The following is a 22,075-nucleotide window of genomic DNA, read 5'->3' on the forward strand; positions in this document are numbered from 1 at the left end:
TGGTGCTTTTCTGTTTTATAAACTTAAGCTACGGCCACACATGGCGTTATGCTCGCTATGTTCGCTATGTTCGCTATGTTCGCTATGCTCGCTATGCTCGCTATGTTCGATATGTCGGCTATGTTTACGACGTCGCCAGGTGTTCGGTTCTCGGCTATTTTTCCTAAAACATCGCTGACTTCGCGCATGCGCAGATAAACAAAAAAAAACATTTGTTTTCGCGCGGAATTGTGTTGTACTTCTGTGTTTGCTTTCAATTAGTATCATATCGACGGAACATTTCATTGGAGTATTACGCAAACTTCTACATGGAATAAATCGATAAAAAAAACTATCCTGTAGGAATCAGGATGTGCAGGATAATGCCTGGGAATGATTTCAAGGGAGGTTCACTATTTCTGTGTGCTAAGAAATAATAATTATTGGCGTGAATTCCATTTTGTTTTTAAATTTTCCTTTTATTTCTTTGACGGTTAATTGTTAAATAATAATATAGTGATGAAATTAAAGTTTACCGATCTCTTGCAAATAGCCAGTTTCTCGACTCCATTCTATATTTTTAAAAAGTAGCTGGTCAGAAGCTGCACTATCTAGTGGAGCCTGGAGCACAACAAAATGCTGATCACTATTCTGACAACAAGGCTGCAAGTGTGTAACAACTCACTGATGTTTACCGATCACTGGTGGGAGGATAAATATTTGTTGCCAACATTTATATTGTCCACATTTACAGATTCTTTTTTTCCGTTTTTCTTGCCAACATATGTTGGCAAAACTTGTTGACAATTTTGTGTCACTTTAAAAGCATTAGTGTTATTAAAAAGACGATTGTAGGGCTACTTCTTTGATTTTTTTGGCACAATACAGTGATGTTTCTACTGAATAAAAAAAATTCTGGAACACAGACCAAAAATAAATTTTTCCCTAAAAATTTAATTAAAAACTTCTTACACACTAAAAAAGAATATTTTAATTTGTAAAAATAGTTTTCTCTGAAGTAATTATTATTTTTTTTAAATAATGTGAAATTTAAACCTGAATATGTTAAATTTCAAGAGAATTTTCTCGTTATTTCATGAATAAATTTACCATTATATCTTGTTTTTTTTACTAGGTATTTGATGACAGTTTGAACTGTAGATGAGTATAGGTTTATGATTAACAGTATCTTTTAAATATAACAAAGAGTAACCATGCAGAAAGTGGAATTATTTTGAATGTATAAGACAAAATAAAAAAATTTAAATTTGGTTTTGGGTTTACCAATTTTCAGTACACTCATTTTTTTTAACATATATAATTTTTTCCCCCACTTAATTGGCGAAATGTAAACGGCTAAGATTAACAAAATTTTCAGAAACACAAATGCGATAAACCAAAACATGGAAACTAAAAGATTTTTGACGGTACCTTGTAGATGAGTTGTAGAAATGTTCACAAATCACTTGGAGACCGTTCGCTGACAAAGACTCTGTCGAAGGCATATCGCTGACTTGAGTGTTCTCGAGTCGAACCGCCGTCTGCAAGCGGCCGAGAGAAGACGGAATGGCCTCGTTACCATCTGGAGGAGAGACGAGGAAGAGTCGCGGAGTTATGGTCCTGATGTCCTGGAGGAGAGGAGACTTCATATGTCAGTGTGCTCCGATCCTGGATGCTCGCTTCCTCCACCCCCGAGTGTGTCGTCCTCTGGAAGGACTCCAAGTCCTCTCGCCCGCGGAATTGCCACGTCCTCGTCCTTCTCACCCGGCCAGGCCCGGACTTCTGCCTTCCATACACGTGAAAATTATGTTTACACTACAAAGCTACACATTTATTCAGAATAATGTGTGTGCACATTACTTATTATAAATTGAGGTATGTTTTGAGTGCTGAATGAGTGTCCTACTAAGTAGTGTGTGTGATACAGGATGTGGTGTGTGATGCAGGGTGTTGTGATTGATACAGGATGTGGTGGTGGTGAGTGGTACAGTGTGTGGTGGTGGTATGTGGCGCAGGGCGGGCAGCAGCATGCTGGTGAGCGCGTGGCTGTGCGTGGCGGCCCAGGTGCTGCTAGCGCCACAGGCCCCTGCCATGGTCCAGAGGCTGGACAAGAGGCTGGACGCAGTCAAGAAGATACTGCACGAGGTGCCGCTGGTGGACGGGTGAGTGCCGGCTCCTCTCCCCAACTAGACACCTCTCCCCGTGTCCCCCCACCCCGAGTCCCCCCACCCCGAGTCCCCCCACCCCGAGTCCCCCCACCCCGAGTCCCCCCACCCCGAGTCCCCCCACCCCGTGTCCCCTCACCCAGAGTCCCCCCCCCGAGTCCCCCCACCCCGAGTCCCCCCACCCCGAGTCCTTCCACCCCGAGTCCTTCCACCCCGAGTCCTTCCACCCCGAGTCACCCCACCCCGAGTCCCCCCACCCCGAGTCCCCCCACCCCGAGTCCCCCCACCCCGAGTCCCCCCACCCCGAGTCACCCCACCCCGAGTCACCCCACCCCGAGTCCCCCCACCCCGAGTCCCCCCCACCCCGAGTCCCCCCACCCCGAGTCCCCCCACCCCGTGTCCCCTCACCCAGAGTCCCCCCCCCGAGTCACCCCACCCCGAGTCCCCCCACCCCGAGTCCCCCCCACCCCGAGTCCCCCCACCCCGAGTCACCCCACCCCGAGTCCCCCCACCCCGAGTCCCCCCACCCCGAGTCCCCCCACCCCGTGTCCCCTCACCCCATGTCCCCTCACCCAGAGTCCCCCCCCCGAGTCACCCCACCCCGAGTCCCCCCACCCCGAGTCCCCCCACCCCGTGTCCCCTCACCCAGAGTCCCCCCCCCGAGTCACCCCACCCCGAGTCCCCCCACCCCGTGTCCCCTCACCCAGAGTCCCCCCACCCCGAGTCCCCCCACCCCGAGTCCCCCCCACCCCGAGTCCCCCCACCCCGAGTCACCCCACCCCGAGTCACCCCACCCCGAGTCACCCCACCCCGAGTCCCCCCACCCCGAGTCCCCCCCACCCCGAGTCCCCCCACCCCGAGTCCCCCCACCCCGTGTCCCCTCACCCAGAGTCCCCCCCCCGAGTCCCCCCACCCCGAGTCCCCCCACCCCGAGTCCTTCCACCCCGAGTCCTTCCACCCCGAGTCCTTCCACCCCGAGTCACCCCACCCCGAGTCCCCCCACCCCGAGTCCCCCCACCCCGAGTCCCCCCACCCCGAGTCCCCCCACCCCGAGTCACCCCACCCCGAGTCACCCCACCCCGAGTCCCCCCACCCCGAGTCCCCCCCACCCCGAGTCCCCCCACCCCGAGTCCCCCCACCCCGAGTCCCCCCACCCCGAGTCCCCCCACCCCGAGTCCCCCCACCCCGAGTCCCCCCACCCCGAGTCCCCCCACCCCGAGTCCCCCCACCCCGAGTCCCCCCACCCCGAGTCCCCCCACCCCGAGTCCCCCCACCCCGAGTCCCCCCACCCCGAGTCCCCCCACCCCGAGTCCCCCCACCCCGAGTCCCACCACCCCGAGTCACCCCACCCCGAGTCCCCCCACCACGAGTCCTCCCACCCCGAGTCACCCCACCCCGAGTCACCCCACCCCGAGTCCCCCCACCCCGAGTCCCCCCACCCCGAGTCCCCCCACCCCGAGTCCCCCCACCCCGAGTCCCCCCACCCCGAGTCCCCCCACCCCGAGTCCCCCCACCCCGAGTCCCCCCACCCCGAGTCCCCCCACCCCGAGTCCCCCCACCCCGAGTCCCCCCACCCCGAGTCCCCCCACCCCGAGTCCCCCCACCCCGAGTCCCCCCAACCCGAGTCCCCCCACCCCGAGTGCCCCCACCCCGAGTCACCCCACCCCGAGTCCCCCCACCCCGAGTCCCCCCACCCCGAGTCCCCCCACCCCGAGTCCCCCCACCCCGAGTCCCCCCACCCCGAGTCCCCCCACCCCGAGTCCCCCCCACCCCGAGTCCCCCCACCCCGAGTCACCCCACCCCGAGTCCCCCCACCCCGAGTCACCCCACCCCGAGTCACCCCACCACGAGTCACCCCACCCCGAGTCCCCCCACCCCGAGTCACCCCACCCCGAGTCCCCCCACCACGAGTCCTCCCACCCCGAGTCCCCCCACCCCGAGTCACCCCACCCCGAGTCCCCCCACCCCGAGTCCCCCCACCCCGAGTCCCCCCACCCCGAGTCCCCCCACCCCGAGTCACCCCACCCCGAGTCCCCCCACCACGAGTCCTCCCACCCCGAGTCACCCCACCCCGAGTCCCCCCACCCCGAGTCACCCCACCCCGAGTCCCCCCCACCCCGAGTCCCCCCACCCCGAGTCACCCCACCCCGAGTCCCCCCACCACGAGTCCTCCCACCCCGAGTCACCCCACCCCGAGTCCCCCCACCCCGAGTCCCCCCACCCCGAGTCCCCCCCACCCCGAGTCCCCCCACCCCGAGTCACCCCACCCCGAGTCACCCCACCACGAGTCCTCCCACCCCGAGTCACCCCACCCCGAGTCCCCCCACCCCGAGTCACCCCACCCCGAGTCACCCCACCACGAGTCCTCCCACCCCGAGTCACCCCACCCCGAGTCACCCCACCCCGAGTCCCCCCCACCCCGAGTCCCCCCCACCCCGAGTCCCCCCCACCCCGAGTCCCCCCACCCCGAGTCCCCCCACCCCGAGTCCCCCCCACCCCGAGTCCCCCCACCCCGAGTCCCCCCACCCCGAGTCCCCCCCACCCCGAGTCCCCCCACCCCGAGTCCCCCCTACCCCGAGTCCCCCCACCCCGAGTCACCCCACCCCGAGTCACCCCACCACGAGTCCTCCCACCCCGAGTCACCCCACCCCGAGTCACCCCACCCCGAGTCCCCCCACCACGAGTCCTCCCACCCCGAGTCACCCCACCCCGAGTCCCCCCACCCCGAGTCCCCCCACCCCGAGTCCCCCCCACCCCGAGTCCCCCCACCCCGAGTCACCCCACCCCGAGTCACCCCACCCCGAGTCACCCCACCCCGAGTCCCCCCACCCCGAGTCCCCCCACCCCGAGTCCCCCCACCCCGAGTCCCCCCCACCCCGAGTCCCCCCCACCCCGAGTCCCCCCACCCCGAGTCCCCCCACCACGAGTCCCCCCACCCCGAGTCCCCCGATATAAAACTATATAAAATTAATCTTACGAACCCGTTTTCACACACTTGTAGACATATTATAAGTCACGGAGTATTCTTTTTAATTAACATTGTATTCCCAAGATTAAAACTTAATTTTTTAATTGAGATTCTTATTTCTCTTAAAGTTTCCATCAAAATTTTCACTTTTCGCACCCATAGGCTTTTGATGTTAACTAAAGCGAATATATACAAGTTAATGATGCCACGCATGGTTGGCTTGTGGGTAAAGCAGAACAGGCATGCAACTAGGAATATGGGTACCCGATATCCGTTTTTAAAACACGCCATAAGACACATTTTACACTGAACATAAGAAGTATAACGTTTTCTCCATTGTCATTAGTGCAAATGCAGCTCTTTAATTTTCGTTTCAAAAGCTAAAGACTCCACATAAGAAGTAAAAATTCTAAAATTATTCGTTTTAATTGGTTTATGTTATCTATAAAATTTTTCATTTCCTGGTGGTTAGTTCTAGAAGCAGCACAAAAATATTATAATAGAAATAAATAGAGTAATTGTTCTTGAACGTTAAAAAAGTAAAATGGATAATAGCCAAAAAAACTTACCTTATAAAAAATTTTTAATACAAAAATTATGTTTTAAAATGTTACTTGGTCAAAATCTATATCTTTCATAAGATCTTTTAGTGTATGCCATCATAAATTATCTAACCCTATAACAGAAAGATAAAAATCTTAGTTAAGATCCAGTTTATTATTTAAAATAGTAAAGCTAATATTTATAACGTTTTAAAATTGCATCCCTAATTTATAATTTAATTAAAATTTTAATTTATTTTTAAAAATTCCAGAAAAAAACTTATGTTTTTGTTTAAAAAAAAGGGGGCAAAATTTGTTTTTTTTTTTAAATATAATGAATAACGCTAAATATTGATTATTCTAAAAAATTTTAACCATGTCAATGTGTATCATCGTTAAATTATTTTAAAATAACATTATATGTTATAGTAAACGTGTGGTAGGTGTAAATCCTTCAGAACTTTCAGTAAAAGGTGATGCGGCGGTGTTTATGCAGGCACAACGACCTGCCGTGGAACATCCGCAAGTTCCTGAAGAACCAGCTGGTAAACTTCCGGTTCGCGGAGGACCTGCGCGGGAAGGCGCCGTGGTCTCGCAGCCCGTGGTCGCACACGGACCTACTGCGCCTGCGTGAGGGCATGGTGGGCGCACAGGTGAGACAACACATACTCCTCACTGCTCGCTGTCACATGCACCTCATAGGGTGGCCATGCATGCACACTGCCTGGACACCGCTCGAAGCAGCCCGTGGTCGCACACGGACATACTGCGCCTGCGTGAGGGCATGGTGGGCGCACAGGTGAGACAACACATACTCCTCACTGCTCGCTGTCACATGCACCTCATAGGGTGGCCATGCATGCACACTGCCTGGACACCGCTCGAAGCAGCCCGTGGTCGCACACGGACCTACTGCGCCTGCGTGAGGGCATGGTGGGCGCACAGGTGAGACAACACATACTCCTCACTGCTCGCTGTCACATGCACCTCATAGGGTGGCCATGCATGCACACTGCCTGGACACCGCTCGAAGCAGCCCGTGGTCGCACACGGACCTACTGCGCCTGCGTGAGGGCATGGTGGGCGCACAGGTGAGACAACACATACTCCCCACTGCTCTCTGTCACATGCACCTGCTAGTGTAGCCATGCATGCACACTGCCTGGACACCGCTCGAAGCAGCCCGTGGTCGCACACGGACCTACTGCGCCTGCGTGAGGGCATGGTGGGCGCACAGGTGAGACAACACATACTCCCCACTGCTCGCTGTCACATGCACCTGCTAGTGTAGCCATGCATGCACACTGCCTGGACACCGCTCGAAGCAGCCCGTGGTCGCACACGGACCTACTGCGCCTGCGTGAGGGCATGGTGGGCGCACAGGTGAGACAACACACCCTCTCCACTGCTCGCTGTCACATGCACCTCACAGTGAAGCCATGCATGCACACTGCCTGGACACCGCTCGATTCAGCCCGTGGTCGCACACGGACCTACTGCGCCTGCGTGAGGGCATGGTGGGCGCACAGGTGAGACAACACACCCTCTCCACTGCTCGCTGTCACATGCACCTCATAGTGTAGCCATGCATGCACACTGCCTGGACACCGCTCGAAGCAGCCCGTGGTCGCACACGGACCTACTGCGCCTGCGTGAGGGCATGGTGGGCGCGCAGGTGAGACAACACACCCTCTCCACTGCTCGCTGTCACATGCACCTCACAGTGAAGCCATGCATGCACACTGCCTGGACACCGCTCGAAGCAGCCCGTGGTCGCACACGGACCTACTGCGCCTGCGTGAGGGCATGGTGGGCGCACAGGTGAGACAACACACCCTCTCCACTGCTCGCTGTCACATGCACCTCGTAGTGTAGCCATGCATGCACACTGCCTGGCCACCGCTCGAAGCAGCCCGTGGTCGCACACGGACCTACTGCGCCTGCGTGAGGGCATGGTGGGCGCACAGGTGAGACAACACACCCTCTCCACTGCTCGCTGTCACATGCACCTCGTAGTGTAGCCATGCATGCACACTGCCTGGCCACCGCTCGAAGCAGCCCGTAGTCGCACACGGACCTACTGCGCCTGCGTGAGGGCATGGTGGGCGCACAGGTGAGACAACACACCCTCTCCACTGCTCGCTGTCACATGCACCTCGTAGTGTAGCCATGCATGCACACTGCCTGGCTACCGCTCGAAGCAGCCCGTGGTCGCACACGGACCTACTGCGCCTGCGTGAGGGCATGGTGGGCGCGCAGGTGAGACAACACACCCTCTCCACTGCTCGCTGTCACATTCACCTCACAGTGAAGCCATGCATGCACACTGCCTGGACACCGCTCGAAGCAGCCCGAGGTCGCACACGGACCTACTGCGCCTGCGTGAGGGCATGGTGGGCGCACAGGTGAGACAACACACCCTCTCCACTGCTCGCTGTCACATGCACCTCGTAGTGTAGCCATGCATGCACACTGCCTGGCCACCGCTCGAAGCAGCCCGTGGTCGCACACGGACCTACTGCGCCTGCGTGACGGCATGGTGGGCGCACAGGTGAGACAACACACCCTCTCCACTGCTCGCTGTCACATGCACCTCGTAGTGTAGCCATGCATGCACACTGCCTGGCCACCGCTCGAAGCAGCCCGTGGTCGCACACGGACCTACTGCGCCTGCGTGAGGGCATGGTGGGCGCACAGGTGAGACAACACACCCTCTCCACTGCTCGCTGTCACATGCACCTCACAGTGAAGCCATGCATGCACACTGCCTGGACAACGCTCGAAGCAGCCCGTGGTCGCACACGGACCTACTGCGCCTGCGTGAGGGCATGGTGGGCGCACAGGTGAGACAACACACCTTCTCCACTGCTCGCTGTCACATGCACCTCGTAGTGTAGCCATGCATGCACACCGCCTGGCCACCGCTCGAAGCAGCCCGTGGTCGCACACGGACCTACTGCGCCTGCGTGAGGGCATGGTGGGCGCACAGGTGAGACAACACATACTCCCCACTGCTCGCTGTCACATGCACCTGCTAGTGTAGCCATGCATGCACACTGCCTGGCCACCGCTCGAAGCAGCCCGTGGTCGCACACGGACCTACTGCGCCTGCGTGAGGGCATGGTGGGCGCGCAGGTGAGACAACACACCCTCTCCACTGCTCGCTGCCACATGCACCTCACAGTGAAGCCATGCATGCACACTGCCTGGACACCGCTCGAAGCAGCCCGTGGTTGCACACGGACCTACTGCGCCTGCGTGAGGGCATGGTGGGCGCACAGGTGAGACAACACACCCTCTCCACTGCTCGCTGTCACATGCACCTCGTAGTGTAGCCATGCATGCACACTGCCTGGCCACCGCACGAAGCAGCCCGTGGTCGCACACGGACCTACTGCGCCTGCGTGAGGGCATGGTGGGCGCACAGGTGAGACAACACACCCTCTCCACTGCTCGCTGTCACATGCACCTCGAAGTGTAGCCATGCATGCACACTGTCTGGCCACCGCTCGAAGCAGCCCGTGGTCGCACACGGACCTACTGCGCCTGCGTGAGGGCATGGTGGGCGCACAGGTGAGACAACACACCCTCTCCACTGCTCGCTGTCACATGCACCTCACAGTGAAGCCATGCATGCACACTGCCTGGCCACCGCTCGAAGCAGCCCGTGGTCGCACACGGACCTACTGCGCCTGCGTGAGGGCATGGTGGGCGCACAGGTGAGACAACACACCCTCTCCACTGCTCGCTGTCACATGCACCTCGTAGTGTAGCCATGCATGCACACTGCCTGGCCACCGCTCGAAGCAGCCCGTGGTCGCACACGGACCTACTGCGCCTGCGTGAGGGCATGGTGGGCGCACAGGTGAGACAACACACCCTCTCCACTGCTCGCTGTCACATGCACCTCGTAGTGTAGCCATGCATGCACACTGCCTGGCCACCGCTCGAAGCAGCCCGTGGTCGCACACGGACCTACTGCGCCTGCGTGAGGGCATGGTGGGCGCACAGGTGAGACAACACACCCTCTCCACTGCTCGCTGTCACATGCACCTCGTAGTGTAGCCATGCATGCACACTGCCTGGCCACCGCTCGAAGCAGCCCGTGGTCGCACACGGACCTACTGCGCCTGCGTGAGGGCATGGTGGGCGCGCAGGTGAGACAACACACCCTCTCCACTGCTCGCTGTCACATGCACCTCATAGTGTAGCCATGCATGCATACTGCCTGGACACCGCTCGAAGCAGCCCGTGGTCGCACACGGACCTACTGCGCCTGCGTGAGGGCATGGTGGGCGCACAGGTGAGACAACACACCCTCTCCACTGCTCGCTGTCACATGCACCTCATAGTGTAGCCATGCATGCACACTGCCTGGACACCGCTCGAAGCAGCCCGTGGTCGCACACGGACCTACTGCGCCTGCGTGAGGGCATGGTGGGCGCGCAGGTGAGACAACACACCCTCTCCACTGCTCGCTGTCACATGCACCTCGTAGTGTAGCCATGCATGCACACTGCCTGGCCACCGCTCGAAGCAGCCCGTGGTCGCACACGGACCTACTGCGCCTGCGTGAGGGCATGGTGGGCGCACAGGTGAGACAACACACCCTCTCCACTGCTCGCTGTCACATGCACCTCGTTGTGTAGCCATTTATGCACACTGCCTGGCCACCGCTCGAAGCAGCCCGTGGTCACACACGGCCTACTGCGCCTGCGTGAGGGCATGGTGGGCGCACAGGTGAGACAACACACCCTCTCCACTGCTCGCTGTCACATGCACCTCACAGTGTAGCCATGCATGCACACTGCCTGGACACCGCTCGAAGCAGCCCGTGGTCGCACACGGACCTACTGCGCCTGCGTGAGGGCATGGTGGGCGCACAGGTGAGACAACACACCCTCTCCACTGCTCGCTGTCACATGAACCTCACAGTGAAGCCATGCATGCACACTGCCTGGACACGGCTCGAAGCAGCCCGTGGTCGCACACGGACCTACTGCGCCTGCGTGAGGGCATGGTGGGCGCGCAGGTGAGACAACACACCCTCTCCACTGCTCGCTGTCACATGCACCTCACAGTGTAGCCATGCATGCACACTGCCTGGACACCGCTCGAAGCAGCCCGTGGTCGCACACGGACCTACTGCGCCTGCGTGAGGGCATGGTGGGCGCACAGGTGAGACAACACACCCTCTCCACTGCTCGCTGTCACATGCACCTCACAGTGTAGCCATGCATGCACACTGCCTGGACACCGCTCGAAGCAGCCCGTGGTCGCACACGGACCTACTGCGCCTGCGTGAGGGCATGGTGGGCGCACAGGTGAGACAACACACCCTCTCCACTGCTCGCTGTCACATGCACCTCACAGTGTAGCCATGCATGCACACTGCCTGGACACCGCTCGAAGCAGCCCGTGGTCGCACACGGACCTCTGCGCCTGCGTGAGGGCATGGTGGGCGCACAGGTGAGACAACACACCCTCTCCACTGCTCGCTGTCACATGCACCTCACAGTGAAGCCATGCATGCACACTGCCTGGCCACCGCTCGAAGCAGCCCGTGGTCGCACACGGACCTACTGCGCCTGCGTGAGGGCATGGTGGGCGCGCAGGTGAGACAACACACCCTCTCCACTGCTCGCTGTCACATGCACCTCGTAGTGTAGCCATGCATGCACACTGCCTGGCCACCGCTCGAAGCAGCCCGTGGTCGCACACGGACCTACTGCGCCTGCGTGAGGGCATGGTGGGCGCACAGGTGAGACAACACACCCTCTCCACTGCTCGCTGTCACATGCACCTCGTAGTGTAGCCATGCATGCACACTGCCTGGACACCGCTCGAAGCAGCCCGTGGTCGCACACGGACCTACTGCGCCTGCGTGAGGGCATGGTGGGCGCGCAGGTGAGACAACACACCCTCTCCACTGCTCGCTGTCACATGCACCTCGTAGTGTAGCCATGCATGCACACTGCCTGGCCACCGCTCGAAGCAGCCCGTGGTCGCACACGGACCTACTGCGCCTGCGTGAGGGCATGGTGGGCGCACAGGTGAGACAACACACCCTCTCCACTGCTCGCTGTCACATGCATCTCACAGTGAAGCCATGCATGCACACTGCCTGGACACCGCTCGAAGCAGCCCGTGGTCGCACACGTACCTACTGCGCCTGCGTGAGGGCATGGTGGGCGCGCAGGTGAGACAACACACCCTCTCCACTGCTCGCTGTCACATGCACCTCGTAGTGTAGCCATGCATGCACACTGCCTGGCCACCGCTCGAAGCAGCCCGTGGTCGCACACGGACCTACTGCGCCTGCGTGAGGGCATGGTGGGCGCACAGGTGAGACAACACACCCTCTCCACTGCTCGCTGTCACATGCACCTCGTAGTGTAGCCATGCATGCACACTGCCTGGCCACCGCTCGAAGCAGCCCGTAGTCGCACACGGACCTACTGCGCCTGCGTGAGGGCATGGTGGGCGCACAGGTGAGACAACACACCCTCTCCACTGCTCGCTGTCACATGCACCTCGTAGTGTAGCCATGCATGCACACTGCCTGGCTACCGCTCGAAGCAGCCCGTGGTCGCACACGGACCTACTGCGCCTGCGTGAGGGCATGGTGGGCGCGCAGGTGAGACAACACACCCTCTCCACTGCTCGCTGTCACATTCACCTCACAGTGAAGCCATGCATGCACACTGCCTGGACACCGCTCGAAGCAGCCCGAGGTCGCACACGGACCTACTGCGCCTGCGTGAGGGCATGGTGGGCGCACAGGTGAGACAACACACCCTCTCCACTGCTCGCTGTCACATGCACCTCGTAGTGTAGCCATGCATGCACACTGCCTGGCCACCGCTCGAAGCAGCCCGTGGTCGCACACGGACCTACTGCGCCTGCGTGACGGCATGGTGGGCGCACAGGTGAGACAACACACCCTCTCCACTGCTCGCTGTCACATGCACCTCGTAGTGTAGCCATGCATGCACACTGCCTGGCCACCGCTCGAAGCAGCCCGTGGTCGCACACGGACCTACTGCGCCTGCGTGAGGGCATGGTGGGCGCACAGGTGAGACAACACACCCTCTCCACTGCTCGCTGTCACATGCACTTCACAGTGAAGCCATGCATGCACACTGCCTGGACAACGCTCGAAGCAGCCCGTGGTCGCACACGGACCTACTGCGCCTGCGTGAGGGCATGGTGGGCGCACAGGTGAGACAACACACCTTCTCCACTGCTCGCTGTCACATGCACCTCGTAGTGTAGCCATGCATGCACACCGCCTGGCCACCGCTCGAAGCAGCCCGTGGTCGCACACGGACCTACTGCGCCTGCGTGAGGGCATGGTGGGCGCACAGGTGAGACAACACATACTCCCCACTGCTCGCTGTCACATGCACCTGCTAGTGTAGCCATGCATGCACACTGCCTGGCCACCGCTCGAAGCAGCCCGTGGTCGCACACGGACCTACTGCGCCTGCGTGAGGGCATGGTGGGCGCGCAGGTGAGACAACACACCCTCTCCACTGCTCGCTGCCACATGCACCTCACAGTGAAGCCATGCATGCACACTGCCTGGACACCGCTCGAAGCAGCCCGTGGTTGCACACGGACCTACTGCGCCTGCGTGAGGGCATGGTGGGCGCACAGGTGAGACAACACACCCTCTCCACTGCTCGCTGTCACATGCACCTCGTAGTGTAGCCATGCATGCACACTGCCTGGCCACCGCACGAAGCAGCCCGTGGTCGCACACGGACCTACTGCGCCTGCGTGAGGGCATGGTGGGCGCACAGGTGAGACAACACACCCTCTCCACTGCTCGCTGTCACATGCACCTCGAAGTGTAGCCATGCATGCACACTGTCTGGCCACCGCTCGAAGCAGCCCGTGGTCGCACACGGACCTACTGCGCCTGCGTGAGGGCATGGTGGGCGCACAGGTGAGACAACACACCCTCTCCACTGCTCGCTGTCACATGCACCTCACAGTGAAGCCATGCATGCACACTGCCTGGCCACCGCTCGAAGCAGCCCGTGGTCGCACACGGACCTACTGCGCCTGCGTGAGGGCATGGTGGGCGCACAGGTGAGACAACACACCCTCTCCACTGCTCGCTGTCACATGCACCTCGTAGTGTAGCCATGCATGCACACTGCCTGGCCACCGCTCGAAGCAGCCCGTGGTCGCACACGGACCTACTGCGCCTGCGTGAGGGCATGGTGGGCGCACAGGTGAGACAACACACCCTCTCCACTGCTCGCTGTCACATGCACCTCGTAGTGTAGCCATGCTTGCACACTGCCTGGCCACCGCTCGAAGCAGCCCGTGGTCGCACACGGACCTACTGCGCCTGCGTGAGGGCATGGTGGGCGCACAGGTGAGACAACACACCCTCTCCACTGCTCGCTGTCACATGCACCTCGTAGTGTAGCCATGCATGCACACTGCCTGGCCACCGCTCGAAGCAGCCCGTGGTCGCACACGGACCTACTGCGCCTGCGTGAGGGCATGGTGGGCGCGCAGGTGAGACAACACACCCTCTCCACTGCTCGCTGTCACATGCACCTCATAGTGTAGCCATGCATGCATACTGCCTGGACACCGCTCGAAGCAGCCCGTGGTCGCACACGGACCTACTGCGCCTGCGTGAGGGCATGGTGGGCGCACAGGTGAGACAACACACCCTCTCCACTGCTCGCTGTCACATGCACCTCATAGTGTAGCCATGCATGCACACTGCCTGGACACCGCTCGAAGCAGCCCGTGGTCGCACACGGACCTACTGCGCCTGCGTGAGGGCATGGTGGGCGCGCAGGTGAGACAACACACCCTCTCCACTGCTCGCTGTCACATGCACCTCGTAGTGTAGCCATGCATGCACACTGCCTGGCCACCGCTCGAAGCAGCCCGTGGTCGCACACGGACCTACTGCGCCTGCGTGAGGGCATGGTGGGCGCACAGGTGAGACAACACACCCTCTCCACTGCTCGCTGTCACATGCACCTCGTTGTGTAGCCATTTATGCACACTGCCTGGCCACCGCTCGAAGCAGCCCGTGGTCACACACGGCCTACTGCGCCTGCGTGAGGGCATGGTGGGCGCACAGGTGAGACAACACACCCTCTCCACTGCTCGCTGTCACATGCACCTCACAGTGTAGCCATGCATGCACACTGCCTGGACACCGCTCGAAGCAGCCCGTGGTCGCACACGGACCTACTGCGCCTGCGTGAGGGCATGGTGGGCGCACAGGTGAGACAACACACCCTCTCCACTGCTCGCTGTCACATGAACCTCACAGTGAAGCCATGCATGCACACTGCCTGGACACGGCTCGAAGCAGCCCGTGGTCGCACACGGACCTACTGCGCCTGCGTGAGGGCATGGTGGGCGCGCAGGTGAGACAACACACCCTCTCCACTGCTCGCTGTCACATGCACCTCACAGTGTAGCCATGCATGCACACTGCCTGGACACCGCTCGAAGCAGCCCGTGGTCGCACACGGACCTACTGCGCCTGCGTGAGGGCATGGTGGGCGCACAGGTGAGACAACACACCCTCTCCACTGCTCGCTGTCACATGCACCTCACAGTGTAGCCATGCATGCACACTGCCTGGACACCGCTCGAAGCAGCCCGTGGTCGCACACGGACCTACTGCGCCTGTGTGAGGGCATGGTGGGCGCACAGGTGAGACAACACACCCTCTCCACTGCTCGCTGTCACATGCACCTCACAGTGTAGCCATGCATGCACACTGCCTGGACACCGCTCGAAGCAGCCCGTGGTCGCACACGGACCTCTGCGCCTGCGTGAGGGCATGGTGGGCGCACAGGTGAGACAACACACCCTCTCCACTGCTCGCTGTCACATGCACCTCACAGTGAAGCCATGCATGCACACTGCCTGGCCACCGCTCGAAGCAGCCCGTGGTCGCACACGGACCTACTGCGCCTGCGTGAGGGCATGGTGGGCGCGCAGGTGAGACAACACACCCTCTCCACTGCTCGCTGTCACATGCACCTCGTAGTGTAGCCATGCATGCACACTGCCTGGCCACCGCTCGAAGCAGCCCGTGGTCGCACACGGACCTACTGCGCCTGCGTGAGGGCATGGTGGGCGCACAGGTGAGACAACACACCCTCTCCACTGCTCGCTGTCACATGCACCTCGTAGTGTAGCCATGCATGCACACTGCCTGGACACCGCTCGAAGCAGCCCGTGGTCGCACACGGACCTACTGCGCCTGCGTGAGGGCATGGTGGGCGCGCAGGTGAGACAACACACCCTCTCCACTGCTCGCTGTCACATGCACCTCGTAGTGTAGCCATGCATGCACACTGCCTGGCCACCGCTCGAAGCAGCCCGTGGTCGCACACGGACCTACTGCGCCTGCGTGAGGGCATGGTGGGCGCACAGGTGAGACAACACACCCTCTCCACTGCTCGCTGTCACATGCACCTCACAGTGAAGCCATGCATGCACACTGCCTGGACACCGCTCGAAGCAGCCCGTGGTCGCACACGTACCTACTGCGCCTGCGTGAGGGCATGGTGGGCGCGCAGGTGAGACAACACACCCTCTCCACTGCTCGCTGTCACATGCACCTCGTAGTGTAGCCATGCATGCACACTGCCTGGCCACCGCTCGAAGCAGCCCGTGGTCGCACACGGACCTACTGCGCCTGCGTGAGGGCATGGTGGGCGCACAGGTGAGACAACACACCCTCTCCACTGCTCGCTGTCACATGCACCTCACAGTGAAGCCATGCATGCACACTGCCTGGCCACCGCTCGAAGCAGCCCGTGGTCGCACACGGACCTACTGCGCCTGCGTGAGGGCATGGTGGGCGCGCAGGTGAGACAACACACCCTCTCCACTGCTCGCTGTCACATGCACCTCGTAGTGTAGCCATGCATGCACACTGCCTGGCCACCGCTCGAAGCAGCCCGTGGTCGCACACGGACCTACTGCGCCTGCGTGAGGGCATGGTGGGCGCACAGGTGAGACAACACACCCTCTCCACTGCTCGCTGTCACATGCACCTCGTAGTGTAGCCATGCATGCACACTGCCTGGCCACCGCTCGAAGCAGCCCGTGGTCGCACACGGACCTACTGCGCCTGCGTGAGGGCATGGTGGGCGCACAGGTGAGACAACACACCCTCTCCACTGCTCGCTGTCACATGCACCTCACAGTGTAGCCATGCATGCACACTGCCTGGACACCGCTCGAAGCAGCCCGTGGTCGCACATTGACCTACTGCGCCTGCGTGAGGGCATGGTGGGCGCACAGGTGAGACAACACACCCTCTCCACTGCTCGCTGTCACATGCACCTCACAGTGAAGCCATGCATGCACACTGCCTGGACACCGCTCGAAGCAGCCCGTGGTCGCACACGGACCTACTGCGCCTGCGTGAGGGCATGGTGGGCGCACAGGTGAGACAACACACCCTCTCCACTGCTCGCTGTCACATGCACCTCACAGTGAAGCCATGCATGCACACTGCCTCTCCACTGCTTTCACAAAAGTCCTTTGGCATTAATTATGTGTTTTATTCTCATAATCTTATAACTTCAGGTGCCTAAATGTTTATTAAGTAATATTTTTCTGATTTTGCCGATAAAATTAAAAATATGTTATTTTTACTATTAACAAATTTTCGTGTCGATATTTTTTTTTACTTAGAAAATGATTGAGTTAAATATATGATCCTTTGTATATGAGACGTAGACCTGACCAGCATTTGATAAAATATGTATATATATATATATATATATATATATATATATATATATATATATATATATATTTTAAGGTAGTTTCCAAACATTTCGGGAGTGCTTGTCCGAATGTTTTGCCCATGTCAAGTGATTCGTGGTTTATTAAAAAAATCTTTACAAACATAAATATTTAGCATTTACTTTTGCTCTATAGCCAAAAATATTCATTGGGTAAAAAAATATAAACAAACATTAATTTAATGAATTTCCTTTATATAATTTCAAAACATTCCTGTTTTTATTACGGGTAAGGCCAATTTTGGAACTACAGAACGTATAAGATTTGTTTTGGAATAGGTACAAATGGATGAGGTTATACTTTGGAACATTCAAAATATCGAATATTTTGTTAGAATCCTATATTTTCTTAACATTATTTTTAAGCAGTCACTAGCTGAAGTACCGGGCGCTGCCCAGGCTTAACACAACATAATATAAATCCTTAGGACATGTACTTGGAAAACGGGAAATTTTAATTTTAACGACCAATTGATTGAACAATATCTTTGTATCAAGTCTACGCACCAGCAACACAAGGACGCAAATCTTCAGCTTCATTTGACAGGAAGGCAGGAGACCCCCGTGGCCAGACGTGACGGACGCACCAAACTATAGAGCGTTACTAATTCAAAGCAATGCTATATATTGACGAATTTCTATACTAAACTGTTATTAGTGCCTTTAGTCCACAATTAGCCGCGATTTTCCTTAAGTTGATGAGTTTCGCCAATGAGGAGGTTAGGAAGTTGCCAAACCTTACTATTTTATGTTCTGGCGGACAAAGAGTAATGACACAAACTTACTATTTTTGTCTCTATGACTTAACCTCCTATGATTTTACATTGTTAAACTTACTCTACCCCTTTTTCACACCTTTATGGATGGAATTTCATAATTATATGTGGTCTATGTCACTCTCCAGCCCATAAACTATATAAATGCAATAAAATCTTGTCGATCTGTTGCTCAGTTTTTGCGTAAAAAAATGACAGACACACACTTACTCGTTTTTAATATTAGAAGCGATTGTAGATCCTTGGATTGTTAACTACCCTTTAATAATTTTGTCCCTTCTGACAAATAAATGAAATTCATTTAACATTGTACATTGCTTGTACTCTTGTTCTGATATTGTCATTATCTCATTATGTTCTTTCAATAACATACAAAACAATCATGTCTGAGAAGTTCATTAATGTACTAGACACTAAACAAAGATATATCATTTTCAATGAAAAAATTTTCTTCTTCATATTCTCCTCTTATCCTCCTGGTCTCCTCTGTTGCGACAGTATTATCAACGATGTCCTTGTAGTACCGCAAACCTTCATTGCCTCGCCAACTCTCACCAAAGTGCTTTTTCAAAAGGTGTTCCACTTCACGAAGCTTTTGAGGATTTAGTTTCACACAATTGCCTTCTTCAATTACTACATGATAATACTAGCGAAACATTTTCCACACCTACATATTCCCCTGAACTTAGAGACGTAAGTACTGCTATGTACTTAGCCATTAATTACAATACTATCTATAATATTACTTTTCAAGCAAATGCGCTTGCATGGTAGAAACTTAAAATGCCAGCTACCAGGTGGCTTCACGTTTTCAGGCACTGCTGGTTTCCAGTCATAAATGTTTATTCCTCTTGTGCCCATACCAGAAATTGTACCATGTTTGGAGAAGATCTCAACATACTTTTCAGCATCAATGATACTGTCAGGTTTTTTCATAACTTGTTCTATTCGCCCGAATACCCTATCCGGAGGTAGGAAGTAATGTCCTACCACAGGTAATTTTATGTTGATGTTTATTATGTTGCCAGGTGCAATTTTCGAAAGCCAGTGGCCTACCATTGTACTACCGTTGTTTTGCCCACACAACCATCGGAAAATAGCTCTATTGTGTCATATCCTGTTAAAATCACTTGAACACGACCTTTTTTACACTGCAGAAGCAATCACATAGTTACACTTAGGAAACTGGTTTTCAAACCTAATGTAAATAAGATAAGAGTTTATACATTTTTAGATGAAGTAGAATTTCCTTCACATATTGTAAAATTTTAGATTTATAGATGCCTCTTAGTATGCAGCTTGATCAGGTATTTTGGAAAGTATAAAGTATTTTTTGGACATTCAAAACTTGAAACCGATAACCTTTTTTTCTTTTTTCAAGAACTGGTAGAAATCCTTTGATTTTATCTAATGGACATTTTATGCAACCCTAAGCTTTTCTTTCAATTTGGGGGTCTTTCATGCTTCATTATTTCTTGTAAATTTATGCAGGTTGAGCTTTTATTTGTTACAGGAGTCTTCAAACTGAAGTTGATGTTTGTCACAAATATGTTTCTGAAGTACTGATACTTCCCATTGAGATGTTGCCAAGTCTTCTCATTTTAATCATACCACATTTTACGAGCAGTAAGCTGACTTGGCAAGTATTTCTGTAGTGTTTTCTTGCAGCTGTGTTGAGATTGAACTGCCTTATATATATTTTTTACCTATAGGGTGGGTTTATAGGATGGTGGAAGTAACCCAAAGCCAGATGTTAAAAGGGCCTAAGATGTTTGGGTAGGCAATTATTCCAGGAAATTAACCACTTGGATTAGAAAGGCAGTAGTACATAAATAAACACAAATTGGAGATGGGAAAGAAACTTATATATTTACAGCACTCCACCACTCAAAAATAAAAAAGGGATGATTCTCAAGAATCATTTAATAAAGCCTTTTGAGAATCTTTTATAAAAGGCATTTAATAAGAAAAAATACTATAGCAGGGATAAATTTCGAGAAGTACAGACTGCACTTTACCAAAGGTCAATCAATACACAGAGTATCCTTATATATTAGAGCTATAAACACAGCACAGATTATTAAAAATTGTACATGTTTACATCAACAAACCAATAAATTAAATAAATTAAAACTCTTTAATATAATGATTACACACCAGTTAATTTGTACCTCAGTATTTCATCACCACACAAATGATGTAGTATAAATAACTATTTCCTGCTAGGTACCTTTTAGATATTCCACAAATTATCAAAAGTCTCTGGACTATTGTAATAAACCTGTGTTCCTATAGACTTAGTAGGTACTTCAAAACAAAAGGCTAGAAACGTACGGGCTATGGCATACGTCAAGAAGACATTTGAACAGTGAACAGAGGCGGAACACAGGTAAAATACAAATAATTTAGGTGTTAACACCCCAAAAGGTTGGTGGGTGTTAAGGTGAATCGTAATATATATAAATATAATTAAAACACTGAATTCTGGTTACTTCTAGATTATTTTAATGGTTAACTTATGTTATTATAGACAAGCCAGATTTATCATAGTGTGGTAGTTAATATTTTGGTCACCACTTTGATGACTTACAAACTAATGACAATAAAAAAATTTATGAAAATTCACAGGGTCAGTAAACTCAAAATTTAGTACATTAAATTATAATTGAATTGAATTTTACTACACGCAGGTCGGCCGCGGTTACTTTGATAATTACTTTACATATTACATTTATTTTAAAGCAAGTTGCACAAACAAGGTTTCAGAGTAATAAAATCAAAAATAAACAACTTTCCATAATTTTGGATTGACAAGTACTTTTCATTACTATATTTTATACTTTTTTCTGTAAATGATAGTTGAGTAGTTCGCAAATTGTTTATAGAGAATTTAAAACTAAGATTTCTTACATTGTGTCTTCCAAACATAGACTTAGCTGCATGCGAAGTGCTGACTGCATGCGAAGTGCTGACATCCGCATGGCGAGGCGTGACGAGGCAAGTACTTTACTGATTTTCGGCCCACTATAGTATAATACATTTGAACATTTAAAGTTTATGCGGCATTTAAAGAAAGGAAAAACAAATTTCGTTAAAGAAAAAAAAGGGATATTGAGTGGCTATTTAGGATTTGCCACTCGGCCCAATTTATCAGTTTGCCAATTGTAAACACTGTAACGAACTAGTTGAAAATTACTTGTTATAAAACTTATAATAAAAGTGTTTATGAATACCACAGTGGATTATAAATTCTTTAAAAGGGCTAAGTAAATTTTTTAGGCCAGTAAAATCACAAAAATACTTATTTTTAATCCGCTCAAGCAATTTTATGTAACATGCTAACAACCATTTAAAATTCATTAAAATAGGTGTAAATCGCCTATTATATAACGCTTGAGCTCACTTTAAAAGATTATCTTTCTTACCACATTTCATTTGGAGTTTCAGAGCTTTATCACAATGCACATCATCTTCAATAAAGTTGCACCACACATTTACAGCAAGGAAAAAGGTACATGACCTGATTTAATTTTAAAATTTTTAAACCAGCCAATTTAGTAAGTGCAGAAGAAATTGTTTGAAATGTTCAATAATAGAAATTAAATATACATATTTCTTCTATTTAATTATTGTAATAACTCCTCAGAGGAGAAAACACTTGAAGACCACGAGGCAAATCCAAATCACGAAACCACTTACTGGGTAATGAAAAATCATCAGTATACCTCACACAAAATAAACCAGTAGAAATAACATCTGGCAATTTTACACATTAGGCCAAACAAAAATAACTTAGTTTGTAGATAATAGGATCTACAGGAAATATTAC

At 54.1% G+C, this 22,075-nt stretch overlaps 1 protein-coding gene across 1 annotated transcript in view; it reads left to right on the forward strand.

Annotated features, from left to right (window-relative positions):
• LOC134538513 (dipeptidase 1-like) overlaps positions 1-22,075 on the forward strand; it is a 326,561-nt gene that overhangs the window by 178,425 nt on the left and 126,061 nt on the right. The window contains exons 3-4 of the mRNA XM_063379897.1: positions 1,995-2,141; positions 6,151-6,307. Of these exons, the coding sequence (XP_063235967.1) occupies positions 2,008-2,141; positions 6,151-6,307 (291 nt within the window). The 5' untranslated portion in view covers positions 1,995-2,007. The remainder of the gene's footprint in view (positions 1-1,994; positions 2,142-6,150; positions 6,308-22,075) is intronic.

This window comes from Bacillus rossius, chromosome 13 (genome assembly GCF_032445375.1).
Source record: "Bacillus rossius redtenbacheri isolate Brsri chromosome 13, Brsri_v3, whole genome shotgun sequence".
Lineage (NCBI taxonomy): Eukaryota > Metazoa > Arthropoda > Insecta > Phasmatodea > Bacillidae > Bacillus > Bacillus rossius.